Source organism: Hippopotamus amphibius, chromosome 6 (assembly GCF_030028045.1).
Source record: "Hippopotamus amphibius kiboko isolate mHipAmp2 chromosome 6, mHipAmp2.hap2, whole genome shotgun sequence".
Lineage (NCBI taxonomy): Eukaryota > Metazoa > Chordata > Mammalia > Artiodactyla > Hippopotamidae > Hippopotamus > Hippopotamus amphibius.
In genome coordinates, this window is record NC_080191.1 from 90,414,132 (window position 1) to 90,441,708 (window position 27,577).

Genomic DNA, 27,577 nt, shown 5'->3' on the forward strand with positions numbered 1-27,577 from the left:
CTCGAGTTCTCCAGTCCATTCTCTGTATCTGCGTCCTTGTTCTTGTCACTGAGTTCATCAGTACCATTTTTACATTCCGTATATGTGAGTTAGCATACAATATTTGTCCTTCTCTTTCTGACTTACTTCACTCTGTATGACAGATTGTAGTTCTATCCACCTCATTACATATAGCTCCATCTCATCCCTTTTTATAGCTGAGTAATATTCCATTGTGTATATATGCCACATCTTCTGTATCCATTCATTTGTTGATGGGCATTTAGGTTGCTTCCATGTCCTGGCTATTGTAAATAGTGCTGCAATAAACATGATGGTACAAGTTTCTTTTGGGATTGTGGTTTTCTTTGGGTATATGCCCAGTAATGGGATTACTGGATCATATGGTAGTTCTATTTGTAGTTTTTTAAGGAACCTCCAAATTGTTTTCCATAGTGGCTGTACCAACTTACAGTCCCACCAACAGTGCAGGAGAGTTCCCTTTTCTCCACACCCTCTCCAACATTTGTGGTTTCCAGATTTTCTGATGATGGCCATTCTGACTGGTGTGAGGTGATACCTCATTGTGGCTTTGACTTGCATTTCTCTGATGATTAGTGATGTTGAGCATCTTTTCATGTGTTTGTTGGCCATCTGTATGTCTTCTTTGGAGAAATGTCTATTTAGGTCTTCTGCCCATTTGTGGATTGGGTTATTTGCTTTTTTGGTATTAAGCTCCATGAGCTGCTTGTATATTTTGGAGGTTAATCCTTTGTCCATTGTTTCATAGGCAATTATTTTTTCCCATTCTGAGGGTTGTCTTCTAGTCTTGTTTATGGTTTCTTTCGCTGTGCAAAAGCTTTTAAGTTTCATGAGGTCCCATTTGTTTATTCTTGATTTTATGTCCATGATTCTAGGAGGTGGGTCCAAAAGGATCTTGCTTTGATGGATGTCATAGAGTGTTCTGCCTATGTTTTCCTCGAGGAGTTTTATAGTGTCTGGCCTTACATGTAGGTCTTTAATCCATTTGGAGTTGATTTTTGTGTATGGTGTTAGGAAGTGTTCTAATTTCATTCTTTTACATGTTGCTGTCCAATTTTCCCAGCACCACTTATTGAAGAGGCTGTCTTTTTTCCATTGTATACTCGTGCCTCCTTTGTCAAAGATAAGGTGCCCATATGTGTTTGGGCTTACTTCTGAGTTCTCTATTCTATTACATTGATCTTCCTTTCTATTTCTGTGCCAGTACCATACTGTCTTGATCACTATGGCCTTGTAGTATAGTTTGAAGTCAGGAAGCCTGATTCCACCAACTCCATTTTTCCTTCTCAAGATTGCTTTGGCTATTCGGGGTCTTTTGCGTTTCCATACAAACCGTAAGATTTCTTGCTCTAGTTCTGTGAAAAATGCCATTGGTAATTTGATCGGGATTGCATTGAATCTGTAAATTGCTTTGGGTAGTACAGACAGTTTCACGATGTTGATTCTTCCAATCCAGGAACATGGTATGTCCCTACATCTGTTTGTGTCATCTTTGATTTCTTTCATCAATGTCTTAAAGTTTTCTGCATACAGGTCTTTTGCCTCCTTAGGCAGGTTTATTCCTAGGTATTTTATTCTTTTTGTTGCAATGGTGAATGGGAGAGTTTCCTTAATTTCTCTTTCTGCTCTTCTGTTGTTAGTGTATAGGAATGCAAGAGATTTCTGTGCATTAATTTTGTATCCTGCTACTTTACTAAACTCATAAATGAGAGCTAGCAGTTTTCTGGTAGAGTCTTTAGGGTTTTCTATATATAATATCATGTCATCTGCAAAGAGTGACAATTTGACTTCTTCTTTTCCAATTTGGATTCCTTTGATTTCTTTTTCTTCTCTGATTGCTCTGGCTAAAACTTCCAAAACTATGCTGAATAATAGTGGTGTGAGTGGACACCCTTGTCTTGTTCCTGTTCTTAGAGGGAATTCTTCCAGTTTTTCCCCATTGAGAACGATGTTGGCTTTTGGTTTGTCATATGTGGCTTTTATTATGTTGAGGTAATTTCCTTCTATGCCCATTTTCTGGAGAGCTTTTATCATAAATGGATGTTGAACTTTGTCAAAAGCTTTTTCTGCATCTATTGAGATGATCATATGGTTTTTATCCTTCAAGTTGTTGATATGATGTATCATGTTGATTGATTTGCATATATTGAAGAATCCTTGCATCCCAGGGATAAACCCCACTTGATCATGGTGTATGATTTTTTTAATGTGCTGTTGGAGTCTGTTAGCTAGTATTTTGTTGAGGATTTTTGCATCTATATTCATCAGTGATATTGGTCTGTAGTTTTCTTTTTTTGTGACATCTTTGTCTGGTTTTGGTATCAAGGTGATGGTAGCCTTGTAGAATGAGTTTGGGAGTGTTCCGCCTTCTGCTATATTTTGGAAGAGTTTGAGAAGGATGAATGTTAGCTCTTCTTGAAATGTTTGATAGAATTTGCCCGTAAACCCATCTGGTCCTGGGCTTTTGTGTGTTGGGAGATTTTTAATCACTGCTTCAATTTCCGTACTTGTGATTGGTCTGTTCATGGTTTCTATTTCTTCCTGGTTCAGTCTTGGAAGATTGTATTTTTCTAAGAATGTATCCATTTCTTCCAGGTTATCCAATTGATTGGCATATAGTTGCTTGTAGTAGTCTCTCATGATGTTTTGTATTTCTGAGGTGTCCGTTGTGACTTCTCCTTTTTCATTTCTAATTCTGTTGATTTGCATCTTCTGCCTTTTTTTCTTGATGAGTCTGGCTAATGGTTTATCAATTTTGTTAATCTTCTCAAAGAACCAGCTTTTAGTTTTATTTATTTTTCTTATGGTTTCTTTCCTTTCTTTTTCATTTATTTCTGCTCTGATCTTTATGATTTCTTTCCTTCTGCTCACTTTGGGGTTTCTTTGTTCTTCTTTCTCTAGTTGTTTTAGGTGTAAGGTTAGGTTCTTTATTCGATCGTTTTCTTGTTTCTTAAGGTAGGACTGTATTGCTATAAACTTCCCTCTTAGAACTGCTTTTGCTGCGTCCCATAGGTTTTGGGTTGTTGTGTTTTCGTTGTCATTTGTTTCTAGATATTTTTTGATTTCCTCTTTGATTTCTTTAGTGATTCCTTGGTTGTTTAGGAGTGAATTGTTTAGCCTCCATGTGTTTGTATTTTTTGCAGTTTTTTTCCTGTAATTGATATCTAGTCTCATGGCGTTGTGGTCTGAGAAGATGCTTGATATGATTTCAATTTTCTTGAATTTGCTGAGGTTTGATTTGTGACCCAAGATGTGATCTATCCTAGAAAATGTTCCTTGTGCACTTGAGAAGAAAGTGTAGTCTGTCATTTTTGGATGGAATGTCCTATAAATATCAATGAAGTCGAGATGGTCTAATGTGTCATTTAAAGCTTGTGTGTCTATTTATTTTCTGTTTGGATGATCTGTCCATGGTGAAAGTGGGGTGTTCAAGTCTCCCACTATTATTGTGTTCCTGTCGATGTCCCCTTTTATAGCTGTTAGCATTTGCCTTGTGTATTGAGGTGCTCCTATGTTGGGGGCATAGATATTTACCATTGTGATATGTTCTTCTTGAATGGATCCCTTGATCATTATGTAGTGTCCTTCCTTGTCTCTTTTAATAGTCTTTACTTTCAAGTCTAATTTGTCTGATATGAGTATTGCTACTCCAGCTTTCTTTTGACTTCCATTTGCATGGAATATCTTTTTCCATCCCTTTCCTTTCAGTCTATATGTATCCCTTGGTCTGAAGTGGGTTTCTTGTAGGCAGCATATACAAGGGTCTTGTTTTTGTATCCATTCAGCCAGTCTGTGTCTTTTGGTTGGAGCATTTAATCCATTACATTTAAAGTGATTATTGACATGTGTGTTCCAATTACCATTTTCTGAATTGTTTTGGGTTTGTCTTTGTAGGTGTTTTCCTTTTCTTGTGTTTCCTACTTAGGGAAGTTCCTTTAGCACTTGTTGTAAGGCTGGTTTGGTGGTGCTGAATTCTCTTCACTTTTGCTTGTCTGGAAAGCTTTTGATGTCTCCCTCAAATCTGAATGAGATTCTTGCTGGGTAGAGTATTCTTGGCTGTAGGTTTCTCTCTTTCAGGACTTTCAGTATATCCTGCCATTCCCTTCTGGCCTGCAGAGTTTCTGTAGAAAGGTCAGCTGTTATCCTGATGGGTTTTCCCTTATATGTTGTTTGTTGCTTTTCTCTTGCTGCTTTTAATAGTTTTTCTTTGTGCTTAGTTGTCGTTAGTTTGATTAATATGTGTCTTGGTGTATTTCTCCTTGGGTTTATTCTGTATGGGACTCTCTGTGCTTCTTGGACTTGGTGAATTATTTCCTTTCCCATGTTGGAGAAGTTTTCCACTATAACCTCTTCAAATATTTTCTCAGACCCTTTCTTGTTTTCTTCTTCTTCTGGGATGCCTATAATTCGAATGTTGGTACTCTTAATGTTATCACTGAGGTCTCTGAGACTGTCTTCTAATCCTTTTATTCTTTTTTCTTTTTCCTGCTCTGTGGCATTTATTTCCCCCATTCTATCTTCCAACTCACTTATTCGTTCTTCTGCCTCAGTCATTCTGCCGGTTATAGCATCTAGAGTATTTTTAATTTCAGTTATTTTTTTATCCATTGCTGTTTGTTTTTCTGAGTTCGTATGAACTGTTTTTTGTACTTTCTCTATTTTGTTATCGAGATTTTGTATCATTTTTACTATCATTACTCTAAATTCTTTTTCAGGCATTTTTCCTATTTCCTCCTCATTTATTTGGTCTTGTGGGTTTTTTTCTTGCTCCTTTGCCTGCATGGTGTTTCTTTGTTTCCTCATGGTTGTCCAGACTTTTGGGGTTGCTTGTCCTGGCGATAGAGGTGTTTATAGAAGACTGTCCAAGCCTCAGACTAATGTCCAAGTATTGGATTAAATGAATATTAAGTCTAGGAAACACATACATGTATAAGACACACAATTACTGAATCCGTTAGGACATAAGGCTCTAGAAAGACCTGACAGAACCCCAGTGTGCTATCAGAAATTCAAAGAGAAACCCAAAGAAATTTACAACTGAGACAGAACAAATCAGAGACAAAAGCAAAAGCACACAAACAAACAAATAACACCTTACACATACAAACATCAATCCAGGGAGATTTTGTAAGCTAGGATCAAATATAGAAAAGAGCCAGAGTACCACCAGAGAGAATGGAGATTCTCAGAATGTAATTAGACAACTGTACTAAGAACTAAGATAAAGACAAAAGCCTAATATTAAATACCAAGGCAGTGCGTCATCTGGAGAATAGAGCAAGGAGTCTGAGCAGACCGATAGTGTTGCTTATAAGTATGTTAAGATAAACTTAAAATGGCTGGAAGAAAGGGGAACAGAAGAGCGTAATGTGGTTGGAAATATGCAAATAAAAAGAAAGGAATAGAAATGTATAAAAGATAGGGATGAAAGGAAAGTATGAGAGATATATTGTCCGTACTACCAAAAATTTAGCTAGATATAGAAGTATAGAAAAAGGCAAAAAAAAAAAAAAAGAATAAAAAATATCATTAAAAAATTATGTTATAAAACTTGTAGATCCCTTAGGGCTAAGATCATATTTAATATAGAAAAAAAAATTTAAAAAAAGAGAGAGAGAGAAAAAGAAAAAACAAAAAATTCCAGAACTGATCCCAGAATGGACCAGTTCAATAGGTATTGATACTACTATTTCTGTTTCCTTAGAGTCTCAGCTGTAAGTGTCCTTCTCCTTGCCTTGGGTTTGTTTGCATTATTCTGTGACCAGCAGAGGTTCCTTTATTGTTCATCTGTAAGCGTTGGTGTGTGTGGAGGGAGAGGGTACAATAGTGGCTCCTTCTCCTGGGAGTGAGTGAGCAGTGGCGCACTGTTGTTTCAGTCGGGCTTGGAGGTGCCTGTTGCAGAGGGACGCTGGTGGCTCAGGCGTAAACAGAAAGTCTTAGAGTTGGGCCTCTCTCGGGTTTTTTTTTGTTGTTGCTGTTGTTGTTTTTTTTTCTCTCGGCAGCCTCCCTGCTGCTGGCGTTGCAAGGGGTTTTAACCTAGCCCCGCCTGAGTGCCTGAGGGTGCTTGTTATCCCTGAGCGCCTTAGGTGGCCCATGGGTGTCTCTCCACTGCCTGTTGCAGAGGCGCCAAAAGAGAGAGAGAGGCTACGCACGTGGCTCCTCCCCTCCACCCGTGAGCCTGCAGCCTCCAGCCGCCATCATGGCCGGGCAGCTCTCTGGGACGGGCACTCCTCTCCGCGGACCTCCTCCCTCCTGTCCTCTCGGTCCGTCACCCTACCGGCAACAATGTTTCTCACCCTGAACCAGCTCTCCGGTTCCCGCGCTCCCGCTTCTAGACCCTACATTCAGCCGCGGATCGATGTCTCAGTCTGGGAACGCTGAGCTGCGCTGTGGACCCTCCGTATGTTTGTCACTCCAGGCAAAGATATCTTAAAGATGATATAGAAAACACCACAAAGGAAACAATCAATAAATTTACCCATGCTAAACTTACGAACATATGTTCATCAAAATTGATGCCTAAGAGAATGTCCAGATGGTCTATAGGACTGGAGAAGATACTTTCAATATATCTGGTTGACAAAGAGCTTGTATGCTCTTTTATGTGTAAACATATACACATATATAAATATTAGATGTATACATAGATATTACTCTATAATCAAAAAGGAAAAAGCAAACAAGCAAATAAAAATAAGAGCAAGATATATAAACTGACACTTTACAAAACAGGATATCAAAATAACTACTAAACATGAGAGTATGCTCAACTTCACTAATACGAGGAAAACAAAAATTATAGCTAGAATGATAAACACAGAATGGTGAAAATCTACAAGGTGATCAAACCAACTGATGATGAAAGAAAATCGATCAACTGGAATCCATATACTGTTGGTAAGGAGTTAAAACATCATTTTAGAAAACTGGTAATAGCTACTAAATTAATCATATTCATGTTCTGTGACAGAACAACTTAACTCCTAGTATACACAAATCAGAAATGCATGAACTTCAACACCAAAGACATATACAAGATTGTCATAGCAGCATTATTCATAAAAACCAAAAACAGGGTGGGTGGGTTTCCATCTATAGAAGGAAGAATAACTGAATTGTGAATATTCATTTAATGGAATATTATAAAGCAGTAGAAATGAAGGGTGAATGCTCTCTCTCTAATATGATATGGAGCAAAAGCGAATAGATGCTAAAGAATATATACAGTATGATCCCACAAATATTAAGATGAAAATCACTCAAAACTACTCCTATAGTTAAACATCAAGATGGTAGCTCCGTTTGGTGGAGGGAAGAAGGGAGTGCTGATTGATAAGGGCTCTGACAAGGTAGATAATTCTCCTTTTTTTTTAATATATGCAATTTATTGTTTGTAAACTATATCTCAATAAAATTCTTTTTTTAAAGCTCTTTATTGGAATATAATTGCTTCACACTGTTGTGCCAGCTTCTGAGGTACACCAATGTGAACCAGCTGTATTTATACATATATCCCCATATCCCCTCCCTCCTGTGACCCCCTCCCACCATCCCTATCCCGCCCCTCTAAGTCATCACCCATCATCGAGTTGCTCTCCCTATGTTATACAGCAACTTCCCACTAGCTATCTACTTTACATTCGGTAGTGTATATATGTATATATGCCCCCCCACCCCATGTCCTCAAGTCCATTCTCTACATCTGCATCTTTATTCTTGCTCTGTCACTGGGTTCATCAGTACCATTTTTTTAGATTCCATATGGAATGTAAGTTGGTACAGTCACTATGGAAAACAGTATGGAGTTTCCTTAAAAAACTAAAAATGGAACTACCATACAACACAGCAATCCCACTATTGGGCATATACCCAGAGAAAACCATAATCCAAAAAGAAATATGTACCCTAATGTTCATTGCAGCACTACTTACAATAGCCAGGACATGGAGGCAACCTAAATGCCCATCAATGGGTCAATGGATAAAGAAGATATGGCACATATATACAATGGAATATTACTCAGCCATGAAAAAGAATGAAATTGAGTTATTTGTAATAAGGTGGATAATTTTCTTTTAAGTTGGGGTGTTTGTGTCAGCAGGTTCACTTTGTGACAACTCTAAGCTATGTGCTTAAAATTTGTGTAATTTTCTGTGTGAGTGATACTTTAGTTAGGAATGTTAAAAAAGAGAGAAATCTATGTACCTACAAGGACAGATACTTAAAAGTTTATTGTTAAGTGAAAAGACAAGTGAACAAAGCTATTTATTACATTATTTGTTTTTAAAAATAGAATTAGGGCTATATAAATATTTGAATGTGGATAAATGATAGTAAAGAATGCCTCAAAGTGGGCCAAAGGATGGGCTGGAAGAAAGGGGACTGTTTCTCTTTTTTTTCTTTATATATTTCTTTATTGTTTCAATTTTTATGAAGGACACATATTAAAATTAAAATATAAATAGTAATAATAATAAATTATCAATACTCAATAGGTGCCAGGCACTTTTCACTTATTACCTTATTTTATTATCACAGTAATTCTAATTATCAGTTGCTCTTATTATCCCACTAGAATGTATGAAGAAACTGAGGCTCAAAATAGTTAAGGTCATAGTTACTAAGAAATAGTCAGAAGTTAAAATCTCATGTCAAGTTAATGCTGTTAATACTATGGTATCCTCAGCCTGGGGAAAATAATGTATATTTCTAGTATAGTACTTATTACATTGAATTATTATCTAATAACACTCCTATCATCTCACCAAATGATTACCCCTTGAGGACAAAGATTGTGTTTGTTGAATGAATGATAGTTATTGAATATAATGTAAATCTACATTAATCACTAATTTAATGTAATATTTGTTCTTGAAGGTAATGAGAAGAATTTTGGCCAACAGTTCCTTCACTTATTTCTCATGGAAGGAAGGCCCACAGTTAAATACGGATGTGGAAGTTCCCAAAATATCTTGACTCTTTCTGCTAATTACAGCATTAACAGAAATGTGTTCATCCCTGTCACAATACGGTAAGTACCCCACCATAGTTCCCTGAACTATAGTGCTGAGCCTTATTTTTAAAATGTTGTTTATAAGTGTAATAGCCACCCAAATACAGAAAGAAAAAAAGTCCCTCCGAAACTTGTCTTCCTGATAATTTTTTTTCATTTTAGCAGATAAACTAAAATCAAACTAAGGTGCAATTTGATACCATCCATTATCAATCAAATTGTAGACAAAATGAATCAATTTTTCTGAAACTATCTTGAAGCAAATAAATAGGTTAAAAAATTGGGTGGTTCATTTGAAATTAAGATCTGATTCAATTGTTCAACAGAATATTTATTGAGTGAAAAAAGTGCTACTGTTAGGAAATGGAGGGGGAGTGGTAAGGCATTAGCACTGAACAGAAAAAGAAAAATTCAGTAGAAAATAAATGGCATATTAAATGGAAATGTCTTTGTGGAGCATATAAAATTTTGGAAGGCAGTCTTGAAATTAGTTCATGCTTCAGAATTAGGAAATTAGCTAAATATAATGGTCACATCCCAAGGGCATTACTGGACAAAATGTACATGTAGCAGCCAAGAATCTAAAATTCTTCATCAGTATAGCAATCTAGTGATAATGTGCTCCAAAGTTACTCTTTGTCCGTTAAAAATAACATTTTGTGTCTGAGTTTATGTATTAGATGACATTTGGATAAGTTAGTCTGATCATCTGGAATCTTGGCTAACCTATGAAAATTACATAAATCGAATAATTTTTCCCAGGGCCTGCATGAATTGAAAATAAAATCAAAGAAATTGACACCAGTCTGAAAATGGAAACTCTGTACAAGCAGGAGCAGTATCTTATTCATCTTTAATGTACTTAGTAGGGCATCTGACAGTTGCTCATAAATGTCTAAATGAATGAAGAAATAAGAGTGTCTGGGCTGGGAAATTCAGCTGGTTATGACAAGAAAGCAATGAAATTACCCTAAGGTAATGAAATTGTTATTCATAAATTAGACATACCCTTTTGGAACACTGAGTTCTGTACAGAAAAAAACAAACTTTCATACCAATGAAGTTAACTCCAATTTCAATAATTTCTCTTACAAAGGCTTGCTGTTGATCACAGAAAAGGTGCCAGGTGAGAAGATAAATAAATTAAAGCCAATGTAAAAGGCATTTCTATTGATAACCTCATCATTTTATACAGTCATCATTTTATACAAACATTGGCATATTTGATTACATACAAAGTAATTTCTATTTTTGGTCAAACTTTCTTGAAGGACTGATTTGATGTTTTGCCTTAAACTAATGAGGACCTAGTCAGGCAGTCCTAAAAAAAAAAAAAAAAAAAAAAACCCTCAAATCCTTATATAGCCTCAAATTGAAAGCATCCTGTAAAAACTTATTGACACTTTTAGTAAAACTGAAAACTGAGGACTTTGGATTAATTTTATCCAAAATTTAGAAAGTGAAAAACAGCTATCTTTACTGACGCAAAAATGCAGCTCTGACTTGTCTCATCAGCAGTACCTACAAGACCACAGGTCTGGCATTAAATAGTTTGCATTAAAGGCTGACGCTAGGACTATATTATATATTATACATTGTGTATTATTTAAATGATTTAAATTTACATAATTTTAAAACGTTATATAAATTTAAATAAATTAGTTAAAATAAATTAACTAAAAATTAATTTTAGAAATTTTGAGTGCCCATCTGCTCCCTCAATATTTCTTAATTTTTGTTTCTCATTTTCCTTTCTGTTTGTTCTGGTTTTTTTTTTACTGTTTTTAATTTTACTTATTCATATAAGGAAAGTTTTTATTATATTTGTAGTACTGTACTAAGCTCCTGGAATTCAATGTTAAGCCAAAGCAGACAAAATCCTAATTCCTATATATATAATGTTTAGTGAGGTAGATTGACAAATAGTCACACGAAGGAGGAAATAATTAAAATTTGATATGTGTGGGAAATATTGGAGGGAAAAAAAAAAACATGGTGCAACAAAAATCAAATCACAAAGTAGCCTGACCTAGGCTAAAGAATTGAAGGAAGCTCTCTGAAAAATGGGTAGAGGTGAACTTGGTAAAAACAAACAAGCAGAAACAGCTCAAGCAGTGATGTAGGAGATCCAGGCAGTGGGAAGAGTATGAGGAAGGAGGTTTTGGTGGAAAGAGCCACCGTATATCAAGGCATTCAGTAGAGTAATGTGTACGAAACAGATGAGCAGAGGAGGATGGCCAAGGACTGCAAGGTGAAGATTGAAGGGCCACCAGATGGCAAACCCTGTATGGTCCTATAGCTGTGTTAAAGAGGAATTGAAGGGGGCCACTTAGATGGCTGTTACAGTCCAAATAAGACATATGGTGGTTCAGATTAGGCTGGTGTCATAGAGAAATTGACAGATTTAAAACATAACTAGGGTTGGTGACCAAGATGGCAGAGTGGGAAGATTCTGAACTGACATCCTCCCATGGGCACACCAAAATTACAACTATTTACAGAAAACTATTGATGAGAAAGACCAGAAGACTAGCAGAAAAGATATTCTACAACTAAAGATATAAAGAACCACAAGGAAATGAGTAGGAGGGGCAGAGTTGCAATATAGTCAACACCCATACCCATGTGTTGGTGGCCCACAAGAGGAGAATAATTACAATTGCAGAGGTTCTCCCCAAGGAACAAGTGGTCTGAGCCCCACATCAGGCTCCCAGCCCAGGAGTCTCGCACCTGGAAGACAAGCCTTAGGAACATTTGGCTTTGAAGACCAGCAAGGCTTACATACAGGAGAGCCAGAGGGCTGTGGGAAATAGAGACTCCATTCTTAAAGGTCTCACACACTTTTGGACCCAGGGCAAAAGAAGTGATTTGAAAGAAGCCTGGGTCAGACCCACCTGATGATCTTGAAGAGCTTCCCAGAGAGGCAGAAGGAGACTCATACTCATCTTGGGGACATAGATGCTGGTGCCAGCCACTTTGGGAAGCTCGTTTTACCATGAAGATGCTGATGCTTGCAGGTGCATTTTGGAATCCTCTCTGTAGATTATTAGTGCCAGGACCCAGCCTGGCCCACCAGCCTGTTGGCACCAGTACTAGGATGCCTTAGCCAAGGAGCTGGACTGACAGGGACACAGTGCTACCCATCAGCAGACTGCCTGCCTTAGACCCACAGAGCCCACAGCCTCTCCAGGACCCAGCCCCATGCACCAGCAGGCCAACACCAGCTCTGGGACACCATGGGCCCCTAAGCCAGCTGGCCTGGGATCTGGCCTCACTCACCAGGGCGCTGACTATGGGACATCTGAAACCACACAGTCAGCATGTCAGGAACCAGCCTCACCCACCAGCAAGCTGACACCAGCTCTGAGAGAAGTAATAAAAATACCACAGGTATACAAAGGATCATGAGAGAGTACTAAGAAAAAATATACACCAAAAAACATGGACAACCTAGAAAAAAATGAATAAATTCCCAGGAACAAACAATCTCTCAAAGCTGAATCAAGAAGAAATAAAAAATATGAACAGACCAATTACTAGTAATTAAATTTAATCAGTAATTTAAAACCTCCCAACATATGAGAGTCAAGGACTAAACAGCTTCACAGGTAATTTCTTCCAAACATTTAAAGAAGGTTTAATGCCTATCCTCAAATTCTTCCAAAAAATTGAAAAAGGAAGAATGTTTCCAAACTCATTATTCAAGGCCAGCATCACCCTGACACCAAAACCAGACGAGGGCAACACACAAAAAAAGAAAATTACAGGCCAATATAACTGGCGAAAATAGATGATAAGTCCTCAACAAAATACTAGCAAACCAAATTCAACAATATATTGAAAGGACCTTATACCACAGACAAGTGGGATGTATAGTAGGGATACAAGAATGATTCAGTACTTGCAAATCAGTCAGTGTGATGCACCACATTAACAAACTGGAGGGAAAAAAATCTAATGATCATCTCAATATATGCAGAAAAGTTTTTAACAAAATTCAATATCCATTTGTAATAAAACTCTCAAAAAGATAGGTATGGAGGGAACATATCTCAATACCATAAAGACCATATACAGCAAATCCACAGCTAACATCATACTCAATGGTGAAAAGCTGAAAGCATTTCCTCTAAGATCAGGACAAAGACAAGGATGCCCACTCTCATCATTTTTATTCCACATAGTATTGGAAGTCCTAGCCACAGCAATCAGACAAGAAAAATAAACAAAAGCAATCCAAATTAGAAAGGAAGAATTAAAACTGTCACTGTTTGCAGATGCCATGATACTGTAAATAGAAAATCCTAAAGACACCACCAAAAAACAACTAGAACTCATCAATGAATTAGGTTAAGTTATAGGATACAAAATTAATATACACAAATCTGTTGCATTTCTATACACTAACAACAACAAAAAAAACTATAGAAAGAGAAATTAAGGAACAATCACACAAACAATCGTATTAAAAAAGTATAAAATATCTAAAAATAAATCTAGCTAAGGAGATAAAAGACCTGTACTTGGAAAATTATAAGATATTGATGAAGGAAATTGAAGATGACACAAACATATGGAAAGATGTACTGTGTCCATGGGTTGGAAGAATTGATATTGTTAAAATCACCATACTAACTAAGGCAATCTAAAGGTTCAATTCATTTCCTCTCAAAACACCAATGGCCCTTTTCATAGAACAAGACAAAGAATTCTAAAATGTATATGGAAACACAAAAGATCCCAAATAGCCAAAACAATCTTGAGAGAAAAGAACAAAGCTGGAAGTATTATAGTCCATGATTTCAAACTTGTAGTACCAAATCTGTAGTAACAAACCTACTATAATCAAAACAGTATGGTGCTGGCACAAAAAAAAAAAAAAAAGAAAAGGATCAGTGTAACAGAAGAGAGAGCCCAGGTTTATCTGGTTATTTAATCTACAACAAAAGAAACAAAAATATGCAATGAGGAAAAGTCCCTTTAATAAATGGTGTTGCGAAAACTGGGCAGCTACATGCACAAGAGTCAAACTTCACTACTCTTTCACACTATATACAAAAAATGAATCCAAAGCAGATTAAAGACTTAAGCGTAAGACCTAAAACTGTAAAATTGCTAGAAAAAAACATAAGTGGTACACTCTTTGATAAAGGTCTTAATAATTTTTTAGGTTATGCATCCTCAGGCAAAGGAAACAAAAGCAAAAATAAATAAATGGGACTGCATCAAACTGAAATGCTTTTATACAGTGAGGGAAATGATTAACAAAATGAAAAGGCCACTTACTGAATAAGAAAAGATATTTGCAAATGATGTATCAATAAGGAGTTAATATCCAAAATATACAAAGAACTCATATAACTCAACATCAAAAGAACAAACAATCTGACTTAAAAACAGGCATAGAAGCTGAATAGACATTTCCAAAGAAGACATACAGATGGCCAACAGACACATGAAAAGATGCTCAACATCACTAATCATCAGGGATTTGCAAATCAAAACCACAAGGAGGTATCACCTCACACCTGTCAGAATTGCTATTATAAAAAAGACAATAAACCACACACACACACACACACACCCCCCCACACACACAGAGTAGTACTCAGCCATAAAAAAAAAAAAAAAGAATAAAATCTTGCCATTTGCAGCAGCATGGATGGACCTAGAGGGTATTATGCCAAATGAAATGTCAGACAGAGAAAGACAACTAGTGTATGATTTCAGTTATATGTGGAATCTAAAAAACAAAACATATGAGCAAACATAACAAAACAGAATCAGGGTCGTAGATACAGAGAACAAACAGGTGGTTGCCGGAGAGGAGGAGGTTAGAAATAGGTGAGGAAGATTGAGGGACAAACTTCCAGTTGCAAAATAATAAGTCATGGGACTTCCTAGGTGGCGCAGTGGGTAAGAATTCACCTGCCAATGCAGGGTACATGGGTTCAATCCTTGCCCCAGGAAGATACCACATGCTGTGGAGCAACTAAGCCCGTGCACCACAACTACTGAGCCCATGTGCCGCAACTACTGAAGCTCACACACCTAGAGCATGTGCTCTGCAACAAGAGAGGCCACCACAATGAGAAGCCTGTGCACCACAAAGAAGAGTAGCCCCCACTCGCTGCAACTAGAGAAAGCCCGTGTGCAGCAACAAAGACACAACACAGCCAATAAAATAAATGAATAAATAAATAAATAAATAAAATAAGTAAATTTAAAAAAAAACTTAAAAAAAATAAAATAAAATGAGTCATGCATGTGAAATGTGTCCTGTGGGGAATATAGTCAATAATTTGTGGTTTCCAGAAACCAAGGATAGGAGGAGGGGAATCAGATGAAGGCAGTCAAAAGGTACAAACCTCCAGTTATAAGATAAATAAAGACTAGGGAAGTAATGAACAACACGATAAACATGATTAGCGCTGCTGTATGTTATACATGAAAGTTGTTAAGAAATTAAATCCTAAGAGTTCTCATCACAAAGAAATATTTTTCTGTTTGTTTAAATTTGTATCTATACAATATGATGAATGTTCACTAAACTCATTGGGATAAACATTTCATGTTGTATATAAGTCAAATCATTATGTTGTACACCTTAAACTCATGCCATGCTGTATGTCAGTTAGATCTCAATAAACCTGAAAGAAAAAAAAAAAAAAAACCTAAATAGGAGTACGATTGACTGATTAATACCAGAAGTGGAAGGAGAGGTACCAAAAATGAATACTCATCTTCTGTTGTGCAACTGGATACATTTTAGCAAACAGTGCAAGAAAAGCATTTTTGATAGAGAAGATTGTGAATGAGGTCAGGCTTGAACGCTGATGAGATTAGGTGCCCCTGATACTTCAAAGTGGAGGTTTCGAGCTGAATATACAGATGTAGGGCTCAGAGGAGAGGTCTGGATGGGAAACATAATTTACAAGTCATCAGCGTGCAGGTGGTAACGAAACCATGAGTGTGGATGAGCACGTAGGGCGAGCTGAAAAAATTGCCTGGGACTGAGTGTTGAGGAGCTAACCTTCAATGATTGAGTAGAGGAAGATGACATTTTAAAGAGTCTGAGGAGGAGTAACCAGAGAAGTAGAAGGCACACAGAAGGAGTGGAGTTCAGGGAAAGCAGTGGAAAGTTTTATCAAATGTTCTGATAGTCCGTTGGACTGTCCATGTGATTCCATGCCCTGAAGACATCATTGCAGGAGGATAGAGTAAGAAGCCAGATTGGAGGCAATTGAAATATCAAGTATAGACAACTTTTAAGAAGTTTTCCTGTGAAATGTAAAAAGAGATAGGATGAGATCTAGGGAGAGGTGAGGAGTCAAGAGGAAAAAATAATGTGAGATGAAAGAGATTGGAGCATGTTTGTTTGTCGATTGAAATTATTAGTTGCATGGAAGGTGTTAGTACATAGGAAAATAAAGAATAAGTGAGAACAGCAAGTCCCTTAGAAGTCTGGAGCCAGGAGATGCCATACATGTGAGAAAAGGCTCCTGGCAGAGGGCTGAGAAGATGGAGAAAGACACAGATGCTGAGGCTTCTGATTTCCATCTTCCTGTAAATCCTTCGGCCTGTACCTGCCTTGCTTTATCCCCATCTATACAGTTGTTCATGTCTCCTCTCACTCTGTCTTGTGTGCTCCACTCATCTCTCCATCCTTAACCAGGCATTATTTAGAAATAAAACTTTAAATTCTCACTAACAGAACTCTTTCCATGCAAAGTCAGAACTGACGTCTCCCTAAAAAGCATGTGAATTAGGTTCCTTCTTAATTATGTGAATGTTGATGGAATTTTCTTCCATATTTAAGGATTCTTGACAATAAAATACTATAGCATGATTGATAAGAACTTATTTTCAAAACTTAATGGAATGAGCTCTAAAGCAAACATGGAAAAGATGGCTTTGATTCTTATTTTGTTATGTCAGTACTTCCTTTTATTAAATCTGCATCATATCTGTAGAGAGGAAATGGCAGAGTAGAACAAACTTGAATAAGCCACTTGTAGTGATTGAGGTCAATTCAGTATCAAGATAGAAGTTCTTCTTAAATAAAAATGGAACAGAGATCACAGTTCTACAGATACATTGTAATTCATACTCACGCACAGTTTGTCTTTCATTTCAACAGGTTTTGAAAGGGATTACATAGAGTCTTGGTTTTCACAAGGGTTATTCTCCTTTGGGGAAGTTCAGAAAAGTTGTCTTACTATATATGTATTTTCTAAATTTTCTGAAGTTTAATTTTTTCTGGTACCTTTTGTGCCTGTCGTATATAAAAGCTGACTCATTATTCATTACTTTTTTCTCTAAAGAACCCCTGTGCCCTTTCCTCTAAGGAATTTACTGTGAAATCTGCATGTTTTAAAGCCACACAGCCTCTTCTACCTTCCTTAGTTCCACCATCCCAAACATATGACAACATTTTCTCAAAGATTTATCCAGTGTATATCTAAGGCATACTCTAATATCTAAGAATTCATTTTGGTTAACAAATTTCAGGGTAGCCAAAGCCAGTATCTACACATCCCTATCAGCCACTTTTTAGTAGCAGGTCAGTGTAAAGGACTTCATGCTTGGCTTATGACCAACTGAACAGAGGCTAGAAAAGTTTCTAGTAGTTGGACAGCAAGAACCTCAGTACTTAAGAAAACTCAACAAACAAGTAAAACCATTTCAAGCATTTTTGTCACGTTATTCTCCTAGATATTTGGTCCAGAAAACAAAATAAACTAATAAAAACTGCTACTGAGTTTTATAAATGGACTAAGTTTTACCTCTTGTTTGATCTTATTAATTTCTATGAGATAAAGACCTCAGATATACATAGGTGTATATCTGTGTGTGTGTGTGTGTGTGTGTGTATCCAAGCAGATCACTTTTTATTTATTTTATTAGCTCATTTCTCACAGTTGTTTGATCAAGAAAGTAGGTAAAAAATTTATTATAATGTAAAACCAGCATTAACCTCAAAGAATGAGAAGTAAAAAGTATTCTGAGTAGGATGGATTTTGGCTATATCAAATGAAGGGATTTACTAGTAAATAATTTATGACAAATAAGAAAGGAAAAAACAACAACTTCTCACAATATCCATATTTAATTGCCAAAGGTCTTTCAGACAACTCTGCTCAAAATCAGATTTCAGTGCTTTTCGATTTTCCCACATAAATTTCTGTATTACAACTCAGCTGGCATTGACTTATAACTCCGTATAGAGAATGAGCAGAAGACCACCCAAGTTCATGTAAGAAGAAGGAATATGCATAATATAGTCAGCTATAATTTTGAGAATAATTCAAAATGTCATTTATGCTTCTGATTTTCTAAAATATGCAAAAGTTTTTCACACGTTCCTGATAGTTAATATTATATAAGCTTAGGATTGCATGCCTTTAGTCTTAGAGCCAAGAACCTATGTAATAGTGAGAAACTTTACTTCTTGAAACAGATGGTGACTTTTGAACTGTGCTAAATCTATAAGATATTAGATTTATTCATAAAATGTTGCAATGTCAATATGGAAAGTTTGGCAAGCTTTTCAACTAAAAAAGGTCAAACTTCATCACTTCAATATTAATTTCTTTATCTTTTCCATCAACTCCTCCATCTGTTATTTTTTGGAGGAAATATAGGAAAACTGGAGCTCAATATGGGAAATACACAATAATACTTTATTATTACATTGACAAGTACATAAATACATAAATTTAAACATTGCTCTTGCCCCTTTATCCATACATAACACGCTAACCATACATAATATGTCCATATATAGCATCCATCAGTACTAGCTGGACAGCAAGTTAAAATGCAGTTTATTTGTATTTAATTGTGAACAACCACTGTAAAATTAAAATTTCTTTTAAGTTCAAGAAAATCTTTAAAGAGTGTCTGTGAGTCTAGAAGTTGGTGGAAAAGGGTTAAGATTCTGCATAGACTCTTCTGCTAACATTCACATGTATCTTGAGAAACAATGAAGTTAAGTATTAGTTTGGTACTTGGTGATGCAAAAACAGAGCTTTCTGAGCAAAGCCATCATAATTGGAATGTGAACCTGAGTCTTCACAGTATGTTCACTAGATGATATGTCAGTAGATTTGACTAGTCTATATAAATTTAGTTTAATATAAAAAAAATTTCAAGTGATTGTTTGACTATGTAATCACATGTTTGTTCTGCTTATTTGTGCAATTCAGTTCAAATTGTCCAAATGAAATGGCTATTAGCAAAGTTACAACAGTGAAAACTCAGGCCCACAGTGCCTCATCTTCTGGTGGGTCGAGATGCTGACACAGCCCAGAGAACTTGTTGACCCTCAAGTCCTGACAGCAGCACACATGCTCCACAGAGGAGAAAGGGAGATGCAGCTGGCCCATATGTTTATAATAGAGTGGGAAGGAGCTGGGTTTTGAAGAAAGATTAGGAATTTACCAGGTGACAGCATTTGGAAAAGGATCAGCAAAGACTTCATGGGTGGAGTAACACCACTGCTCATGTGGAAATTGTATGCGGATGGGAAAAATGCGGACATGAAGTTCAAGAGCCAAGGACATTTAGCTCTTCAGCAAATTGTCACCAAACATTGTAATTTCCAATGCAGAGAATCACAATAAATTAAAATAAAAGCCAAGAAATGTTTTTGAGGATTAGTGTGCCAAGGAAGGGTTCACACACTCTTCATCCTTTACTGTCAGTGGTAGATTTCTTCAGCTGTCAGAAGGGTTACTGAGGAAGTTTTAATTACTCTTGTGTGGTGGTGGAGTGTGCAGCAAAATAGACTTCAACCCCTAAAAGCTTCCATTGGTGCAATTCTAAAATGCGTGCTCTTCATCATGGTCAGGACGAGGTTATATAAGAAAGTAAGAGGAAGCAAATGAAGACATAGGGGCAAACTGAATATATAGGAATTTAGGCAGAAAAGCAATAATTGATAGTGTCAGAAAACACTTTGCCACACAGGGCAGTTAAATAAAGGGATTTAACATGTTGAAAAAGAAGGTTCATGAGGAAATGTTTGAGGGATCGTTTGTCATTAAGTGAAGGAACCGTGATTTAAGATATTGATTCATCTTGCACCTGTTTTCCAACCCACATCTGTGGGCCCCTTGCTCTCCCAAATTGGAACCTATCATTGTGGTTAGTGGGTATTTGATTACTGCCTTAAAACGACTACCAGGAAACAATTTACTGTGAAAATTCTTTAAATCCTAATCATAGTGGTAGAACTCAATCTTTGACAACAAATTTATCTTAATTAACTTCTTTAAAACAATTTTCACAGAGTAGACTAAAAATATAGACAATCTTATTTATTTAAAAAAAAATGGCCAGCCATCTAGCTTCCTAATAAAGCTAAAAGAAGGTACGCCAACTTCCTCCTCTACAAATTGCCCATGACTTCATCAGCATGCTGAATAAGAGAAGATATACATTGAGATAAACTATTTCACAATTTAAAATCTTGAACTCTGTTACACCTAACACAGACTCATTCAAGAATAGTTTAAGACTTTTTAAAAGATTTACTAAAATGTTTAAGTCGAAAGCTGGTTTCATAGCTAGGCACTGATACTGGAGCCAAAGTGTTTCAAGTCAATAAATATAGGACAATGACTTTTAATATTTCTTCAGATAATTTATTCTTGTGCCATCATGAGACACAGTACATTCCTGTTTTAGGGTATTTGATATCAAATTCTGTCCTGATCCCTCCTACTTTTTAACTTTGTAATAGTTGGCTTAATTCTAATTGTTACTAACATCTGAACCCCATTCCTACCTTCGAAGACAAAATGTTACAAAGATAAAAAGAAGGCGATCCCAGGACAAAGCTCTATATCAAATATTATAAAAAATTTACATAGGGGTTTATTAGACACCTTGGGAATGCTCCCACCATTTGGAGGACAGAAATTTCCAGTTAAAAGCAGTGGACTGGGATGAACTCAGTCATGCCCTGGCATCTCCTCCCATCTTCCAAATGAATAAAATAGCAAAGGAGTGTTCTCCCACTCGCATCTTGTTAGCAATGACACTCATCCTTGTCAGCAGGGTGCAGTAGCAGAGACTATGCTAAAGGAGAATTCCACCTGCTCTGGTACACAGGCCTCAGAAAGAGTGATGGAAACACAATCCCAGCTTGGCATGGCCTCTGTGGAAGGATTCTTGGAATAAGAAAAAGTAAAGTTTTGCGTTGGTGTTGCCCAGAAAATCGCCAATGCACAAGTCTGCTGTTTGGACGCACATGTGGAGGCAGTCCTGAGGATTCCTAAAAATATGTGGAGGGGGAGATTCCATAAATGATTTCGCTCCTGCAGTTAATAGAGTTGGTTCTCAGCCAAGAAGACTTACTAATGAGTATTTAGGCCAGGTTGCTTGGAAATAGACAGTGGAGATTTGCATGCAGGAACTTTATTAGGGAGTGCTCATCTGTAAGGCAGTGAGAAACGCAACATTGACAAGAGGTAGAAGCTGAATTGCAAAGCAGTTGCAGCAGAGGCTACAGCTGACCCTAAGGGGAGCTCTAGAGTAAGAATGCTCATAGTTTCCTGAAATGAGTCAAGGCAACCTAGCCTTTGTACCCCCTCCCATCCCCAAAGGATTCAGGGCAGCACACGACAGCATCCACTGCACCTTGGGAAGCTCATGGCTACATCAGCCCTCGGCGGCTGATGAAGCCCAAAGCACTTGAGTTTGGCTGACACCTAAGCCACCTAATATTGTTTTTAGATAAACTAGACACATAGGGCCAAACCCACTCTATCGCCCACTTCAGTAACTAGTGGGCTGAGTTCCCCATGTTAATGATACATTTCTACTCTCTCTTGTCAGGAGTGATCTGAAGAAATAGTGACTGTTAGGAAGAAAAGCTAAATACTAATCACATCAAAACCCCAAATGTCAACTTTGTAGATGTGCATCTGTGTGGACATAGAGAACCACAAATAATGCCATTCAGTGATCTATCATTAGAACATACAACACTGCCCAATAGGGTATATCTTGGTATAGAGAAAAAGAATAGAGCTTGACATGTTCATCATGATTTAAAACAAAGGCACAACATAAAATAAAGAATAAAATAATGCCATTTGCAGCAACATGGATGGACCTGGAGATTATCAAACTAAGTGAAGTAAGTCAGAAAGAGAAAAACAAATACTATGTGATATCACTTGTATATGAAATCTAAAATATAACATAAATGAACTTACCTACAAAACAGAAACAAACTCACAGATAGAGAACAGAATTGTGGTTGCCAAGGAGCAGGGCAGGTGGGGTGGGATGGATTGGGAGTTTGGGATTAGCAGATGTAAACTATTACATATAGGATGGATAAACAAAGTCCTACTGTATAGCACAAGGAGCTATATTCAATATCCTGTGATAAACCATAATGAAAAAGAATATGAAAAATAATGTGTATATATATATATATATAATATACATTATAATAACTGGATAACTTTGCTATACACCTGAAACTAACAGAACATAGTAAATCAGCTATACTTCAATAAGATAAACTTAAAAAATAAAAAATAAAATAAAAGTTTTAAAAATGAAGGCATAGGACACCTAATGGGCAAACTCCTGTGAAGGGGAAGTGAGGCAGCAAAGCACTGTCCATATAACTCCAAGGGAGGATTTTACCTGTACGTTCCTTTCTTTGAAACATAAAGATAATAACACCCATTTTTTGCTATAAGGGCTTCTGTGAGTATCACATATATGAAAGTTCTCTGAAGCATCGTATCCCTCAAATGTATAATATGATATGATGGTTTTTCAACCATAAAAGTCTATTTCTTCCATTGTTGTCCTAGGACTAGGACTAGATGTTTATAATATCTCACTAAAAACATTTCATAAACACTTTAATGAAGTTTTCTATAGATTTTTCTCCTTCCAGTTAAATAAACCTACTTACTGCCTCATAGTTTTGATCCCTAATCATTGAGTTATTTTAGACACTACATTCTGGACGTCCTCCAAAGTTTTCCACGGCTCTGTCCGTTGAATTTTACATGCTGATTCTGTTCTTACATGGACAGGAAGATCAAAGTCATCACATGTATTTCTTCTTCTGATGGAATTTTCCTACAGAATATTAGCAGCATATTTTTCAATCTACAAGCAGGTCTGAAAATTCTGTATCTATAATATTAATATATGCATATTAGCTCACACTTATAGGATGCCCATTATGGCTATTATTCAAGGAATATATTTGAGGAAATACAATATGTTCAGTGAAAGTAAAAATCTTCTTTCCATCATTTTGCCTCTCATCCAACATTTTTCTTTTGTATTCATGGGTTATTCACTGTCAGTTTGTCCGTTTCTTAGAAAGATGCCAAAGTCCTTTGACAGAGCTATATGACTACACAATATATATTCCAATGTCTTTCAAATCTGCTAAAGAAGGTTTGGGGACAACTAATATGTATTTTGTTGTTGTATTTTGTTTGTTGACGTAGGAGATGTTCACAGTGGCTTATCTTGAAAGCCATTGGCCTTGCCAGTGCTAATTATGCAGTAGGATAATTAATCCACTACCCTCTGGTGGAAATGCTTTTGCAGTTCTGTGCTTGTTAGGCTTGCCTCCTTTTATAGTTTCATAGGTGGGAAAGTGATAAGCCTGCAGCTATCAGAGGCAGGCTGTGGTATACGGTATAAAAAGCAGATGAGTAGAATAGCTGAGTGAGCACAAGAAAAAAAATCTGTACCACAAAGCGCAGATTTGTTTCCATGACAGAGGAGGAGAAGGTTGTCCAGGTGATTGTGAGGTCTACATATCTGGTAAGTTTTAAGTGGATCCAACAAAAAAGACTTTATCTACAAAGGTGTGCTAGAAACTTCAGCTGCAGAACAAAAATCTCAATCCAGTCATGTGTTCATGCCCTTTAATAGCTCTATAATAATAGCATATATTTTGCACTTATGTGACAAGCACTATGATAAATACTTTTACATACAATCTCATTTAGTTTTCACAATATCTTTAAGGGGCACTTACTTTTATGATACCCATTTAAGAGATGAGGAAACTGGTGTCTGAAGAGATTGGGTAATTTATCTAAGATCATACAACTAGTAGCTGAAGCAGGTTCTCACCTAGACCATTTTACTCTAGATCCCTGATATTTAATCACCATGCTACACAGCTTAATGTTGTTCCGATTTTCCTTCCTAAAATACTCCTAAAACAAGATCATCGCAAATCAAAGCCTCGTAAGAGCCCTTCCTTCATCCTGTATCATTTCAAGGACGAATCATGAGGCTTAAAATCAAGGTCCTTTTCAGCTTCTTTCCTTCTCTATGATTTGGCTTGATCTGTCCAATTCTGTTAAAACCACAGTCCTTACTATCCCAAACACAGTTCTAATCTTTTCCTACCACATTCATCTTAGCCAATGCTACAATTTCTCTCTGAAATGCTCTCTATGTTATTTTCTCCTGAATTGTACAATATGCTCTTGAAGCTAGTCTAGACTGGTCCCAACTCACACGCCTCTTCCTTACTCTCAACTCCCGGCATGCTCATGTCTTGTGATACTCTCTGTTGGTCTTTTGGATGAACTCATCTCCAAAACCAAAAATGTCTTCCCTTTGTCACAATTTAGTACTATACAAATGCTAGGAATACAATAAATATTTAGTAAGATACATGGCCCCCAAGACCAACATGTGAAACTAAATTAACTCAGTATAAACAAGTATGTAAGAGCTGAGTATATAACAAGTAGAAGAAAACCAATTAAACTTCTATATGGAAATCTTACTAAAGGAGATCAGTTAAGTAGATGAAGACCATGGAAATTTAGCTTCTTAGGGAAATTACTGAGGCAGTAGGTTTGGCACAGGCAAATTCACAGATGATAAAGTATTCATACAAGAAATTAGACAATTGACTTAAGCCTAATGAGAACTCCAGAAGTTGTGTTGCAAAAAAAAAAAAAAAAAAAACTGGCATTAATAGACAGCCTTGAAGATTAGAGGGAGAACTAATTGATCCTAATATTTTTCTTGAAAAAAATGTCTAAATGATAATATTAATAATGAAATAGCTACCTTTAATTAAGCTCTTAATACTTTACAAAGACACTTTTAAGCTCTTTACCTAGATTTAATTATTTATTCTAATACCACCCAGCGAGGTCCTATTATACTCATTTTAAAGAAGAGGACAGAAGGCCCCAGAGCCTTGGGGCACTGGGAAACCACACCAAGGTTTTCCAAGTCAGGAAGTCTGAATCCAGAGGCCAACTCTAATCACTACCCGTATATCATGTACTATATATTACAGATAAAAGGTGTTAGTAAAATGTTTTGTACTTTGCATATGTCATGAAACAAGACATATACAAAATTCTCTAACTTTTGATTCTAAAATATGCTTTATCTAATTAATAAACAACAGTTTTGAAAACTTGACTATTATAAAAATAAAACATATACAAAATCCAAAACTTCTTTTAGGTTTTATCTTCAACTTTGCTTTACACAATTACCATTTCCTTTCTTAGGGAATTCACAAAATAAAGTTGAGTGAAAACTATGTTCTAATTGTGAAGTCATATTGAAAGAAAAAATAGAATCAGTATATCATCAATCAATTCTGCAATTAATAAAAAGAGTAGATAGAATTATTTTTACTTAGCTCACAAAATATGTAGATGTGGTAAACTTAAAGATGTTTTAAAGATGCTGATGAATTATCATATCCTGTTGTATTTATTGCAAATTAAAATTTTAATGTGTTTGCTATTCTGAAAAAGCCTTGACATTCTGTTACAAATTCATTAGGCTACAATTGTTAGGTACTATACAAAAAGCTTTTAGAAAACATCATTTTTATCCTTGAAAATTGCATAGGTAAATTATATTCTATTGTAGATACATTTTTTTTAGAAAAGCAGGAAAGTTCAACACGATATCCTACTGTCTAATAAGTGGAGCAATATTATACTAAAATGAGTATTTCTAATTAAAAGATTGATACAAACTAATATATTATCTTTCAGATTTCTCTCAAGCAAGAATATTATATTCTTTCAGATACACAAGGCCTCAAAAATCACTGGTTTTGTTGAAATGGATCTTAGATATCCAATTTACAGAATAGGACAGATGAATATGAACTACAATGATATTTACTATTTTAGAGAATAGTTGCTTTAAAATATCACATATGAGTTACTCGAAAATGTGTGTACATGCTTATTTAAAGATTTTTCATTGCTGAATTTATTGCTAGTTCAGGAATCAGAAGAGCAGTATTTTATTATACATGATAATTCTAACTGATCCAACTGAGATGGCACATTTTATTTCTAAAATGTTATCCTAATGGTCCAAAAACTCAGTTAAGCATCCTTACAAAATATATATTTAATGCTTCCTGAAGTATTTAAATGTGAGACCAAAAAGTTGCATTAGACATAATGCATAACCCCTCATTTTTCTGCTGAAGAAGAAAAATGCCAGGCAGGAAAATGGACGTGCTTGGAGCCACAAGACTCAAGGGAAAATAGGAAAGAAGTCGAGTTCACATTTGGCACTTTCTCCTGCACCCATTGCTGTGTCTAGTTTTGCAGGTGACATGCTGCTACCTTTATCTTTCCCCTTGTGTGACTTACGTTTTACTGCCTGTTAAGAGAGTTGTCCGTTGTTTATTCATTCCTCCAGGCCCCCAGAACCCTTCATTCTTTCCTTTGTGAAATGGATCAAAAAGTCTGAATCAAATGACTCCTTTTTTCTAAACCTGACCTGAAGCACTTCTTTTCATGAGAACAAGTATGTTTATTTCTCTGATTATCATAAGAGAAAATCTGTGACCTTGACTAACAAGGAATCACGGATCTTATGGAATTTATGGACAAGCCTCTACCTCTATCCCGAGTGCATATGGATTCTTTTTTACAACCACCTTGAACCCTGATAGTATTGAGTAAATAATGACAACAATGGGAACTCGCTCTCCCAGAAAGCTCTCATTCCAGGTTTGCAGATTCTATAGATATTAGGGAGTTATTTACATTAAGTAAATATATTTTTCATGCAATTTTGGTTAGCAATTTTGGTCCTATATCTGCTCTTTTAAGAAAAAAAAAGAAAGGAAAAGTAGAAATATTTTCTACTTTATAGTCCTTAACTATTTCCTTAGCCATGGAATCTAAATTCTGTGTGAAAAGGACTATTTTTGTTTTTAAGCACTATTTTTCACCAACACCTAATTTAGTGCTAGCATATAGTATGTGTTCAATAAATATTTTTCAAATGAATGAAGCAGGCTTACTTATCTTCCCTAAGTCTTTTCTGCTGTAAATTAAATATTCCCAACGTCTAAGTGATTTTTCAATTGACATGATCTGGGAGAGCCTCACATCCTAACCATTCTCTGCATTCTTCAGTATATCAGCTACCATATAAGCTGTCACAGACAATGGAAGTCAGTATTCCCTGTGTAATGTAAACGTGCACAGCAAATGTTGAGGTTATAATGCACTCAAAGGAGAATGAACT

The 27,577-nt window shown here is 36.2% G+C and overlaps 1 protein-coding gene across 1 annotated transcript in view; it reads left to right on the plus strand.

Annotated features, from left to right (window-relative positions):
• Positions 1-27,577, plus strand: part of EYS (eyes shut homolog) — a 1,676,468-nt gene that overhangs the window by 1,328,937 nt on the left and 319,954 nt on the right. The window contains exon 33 of the mRNA XM_057737776.1: positions 8,899-9,052. Within this exon, the coding sequence (XP_057593759.1) occupies positions 8,899-9,052 (154 nt within the window). The remainder of the gene's footprint in view (positions 1-8,898; positions 9,053-27,577) is intronic.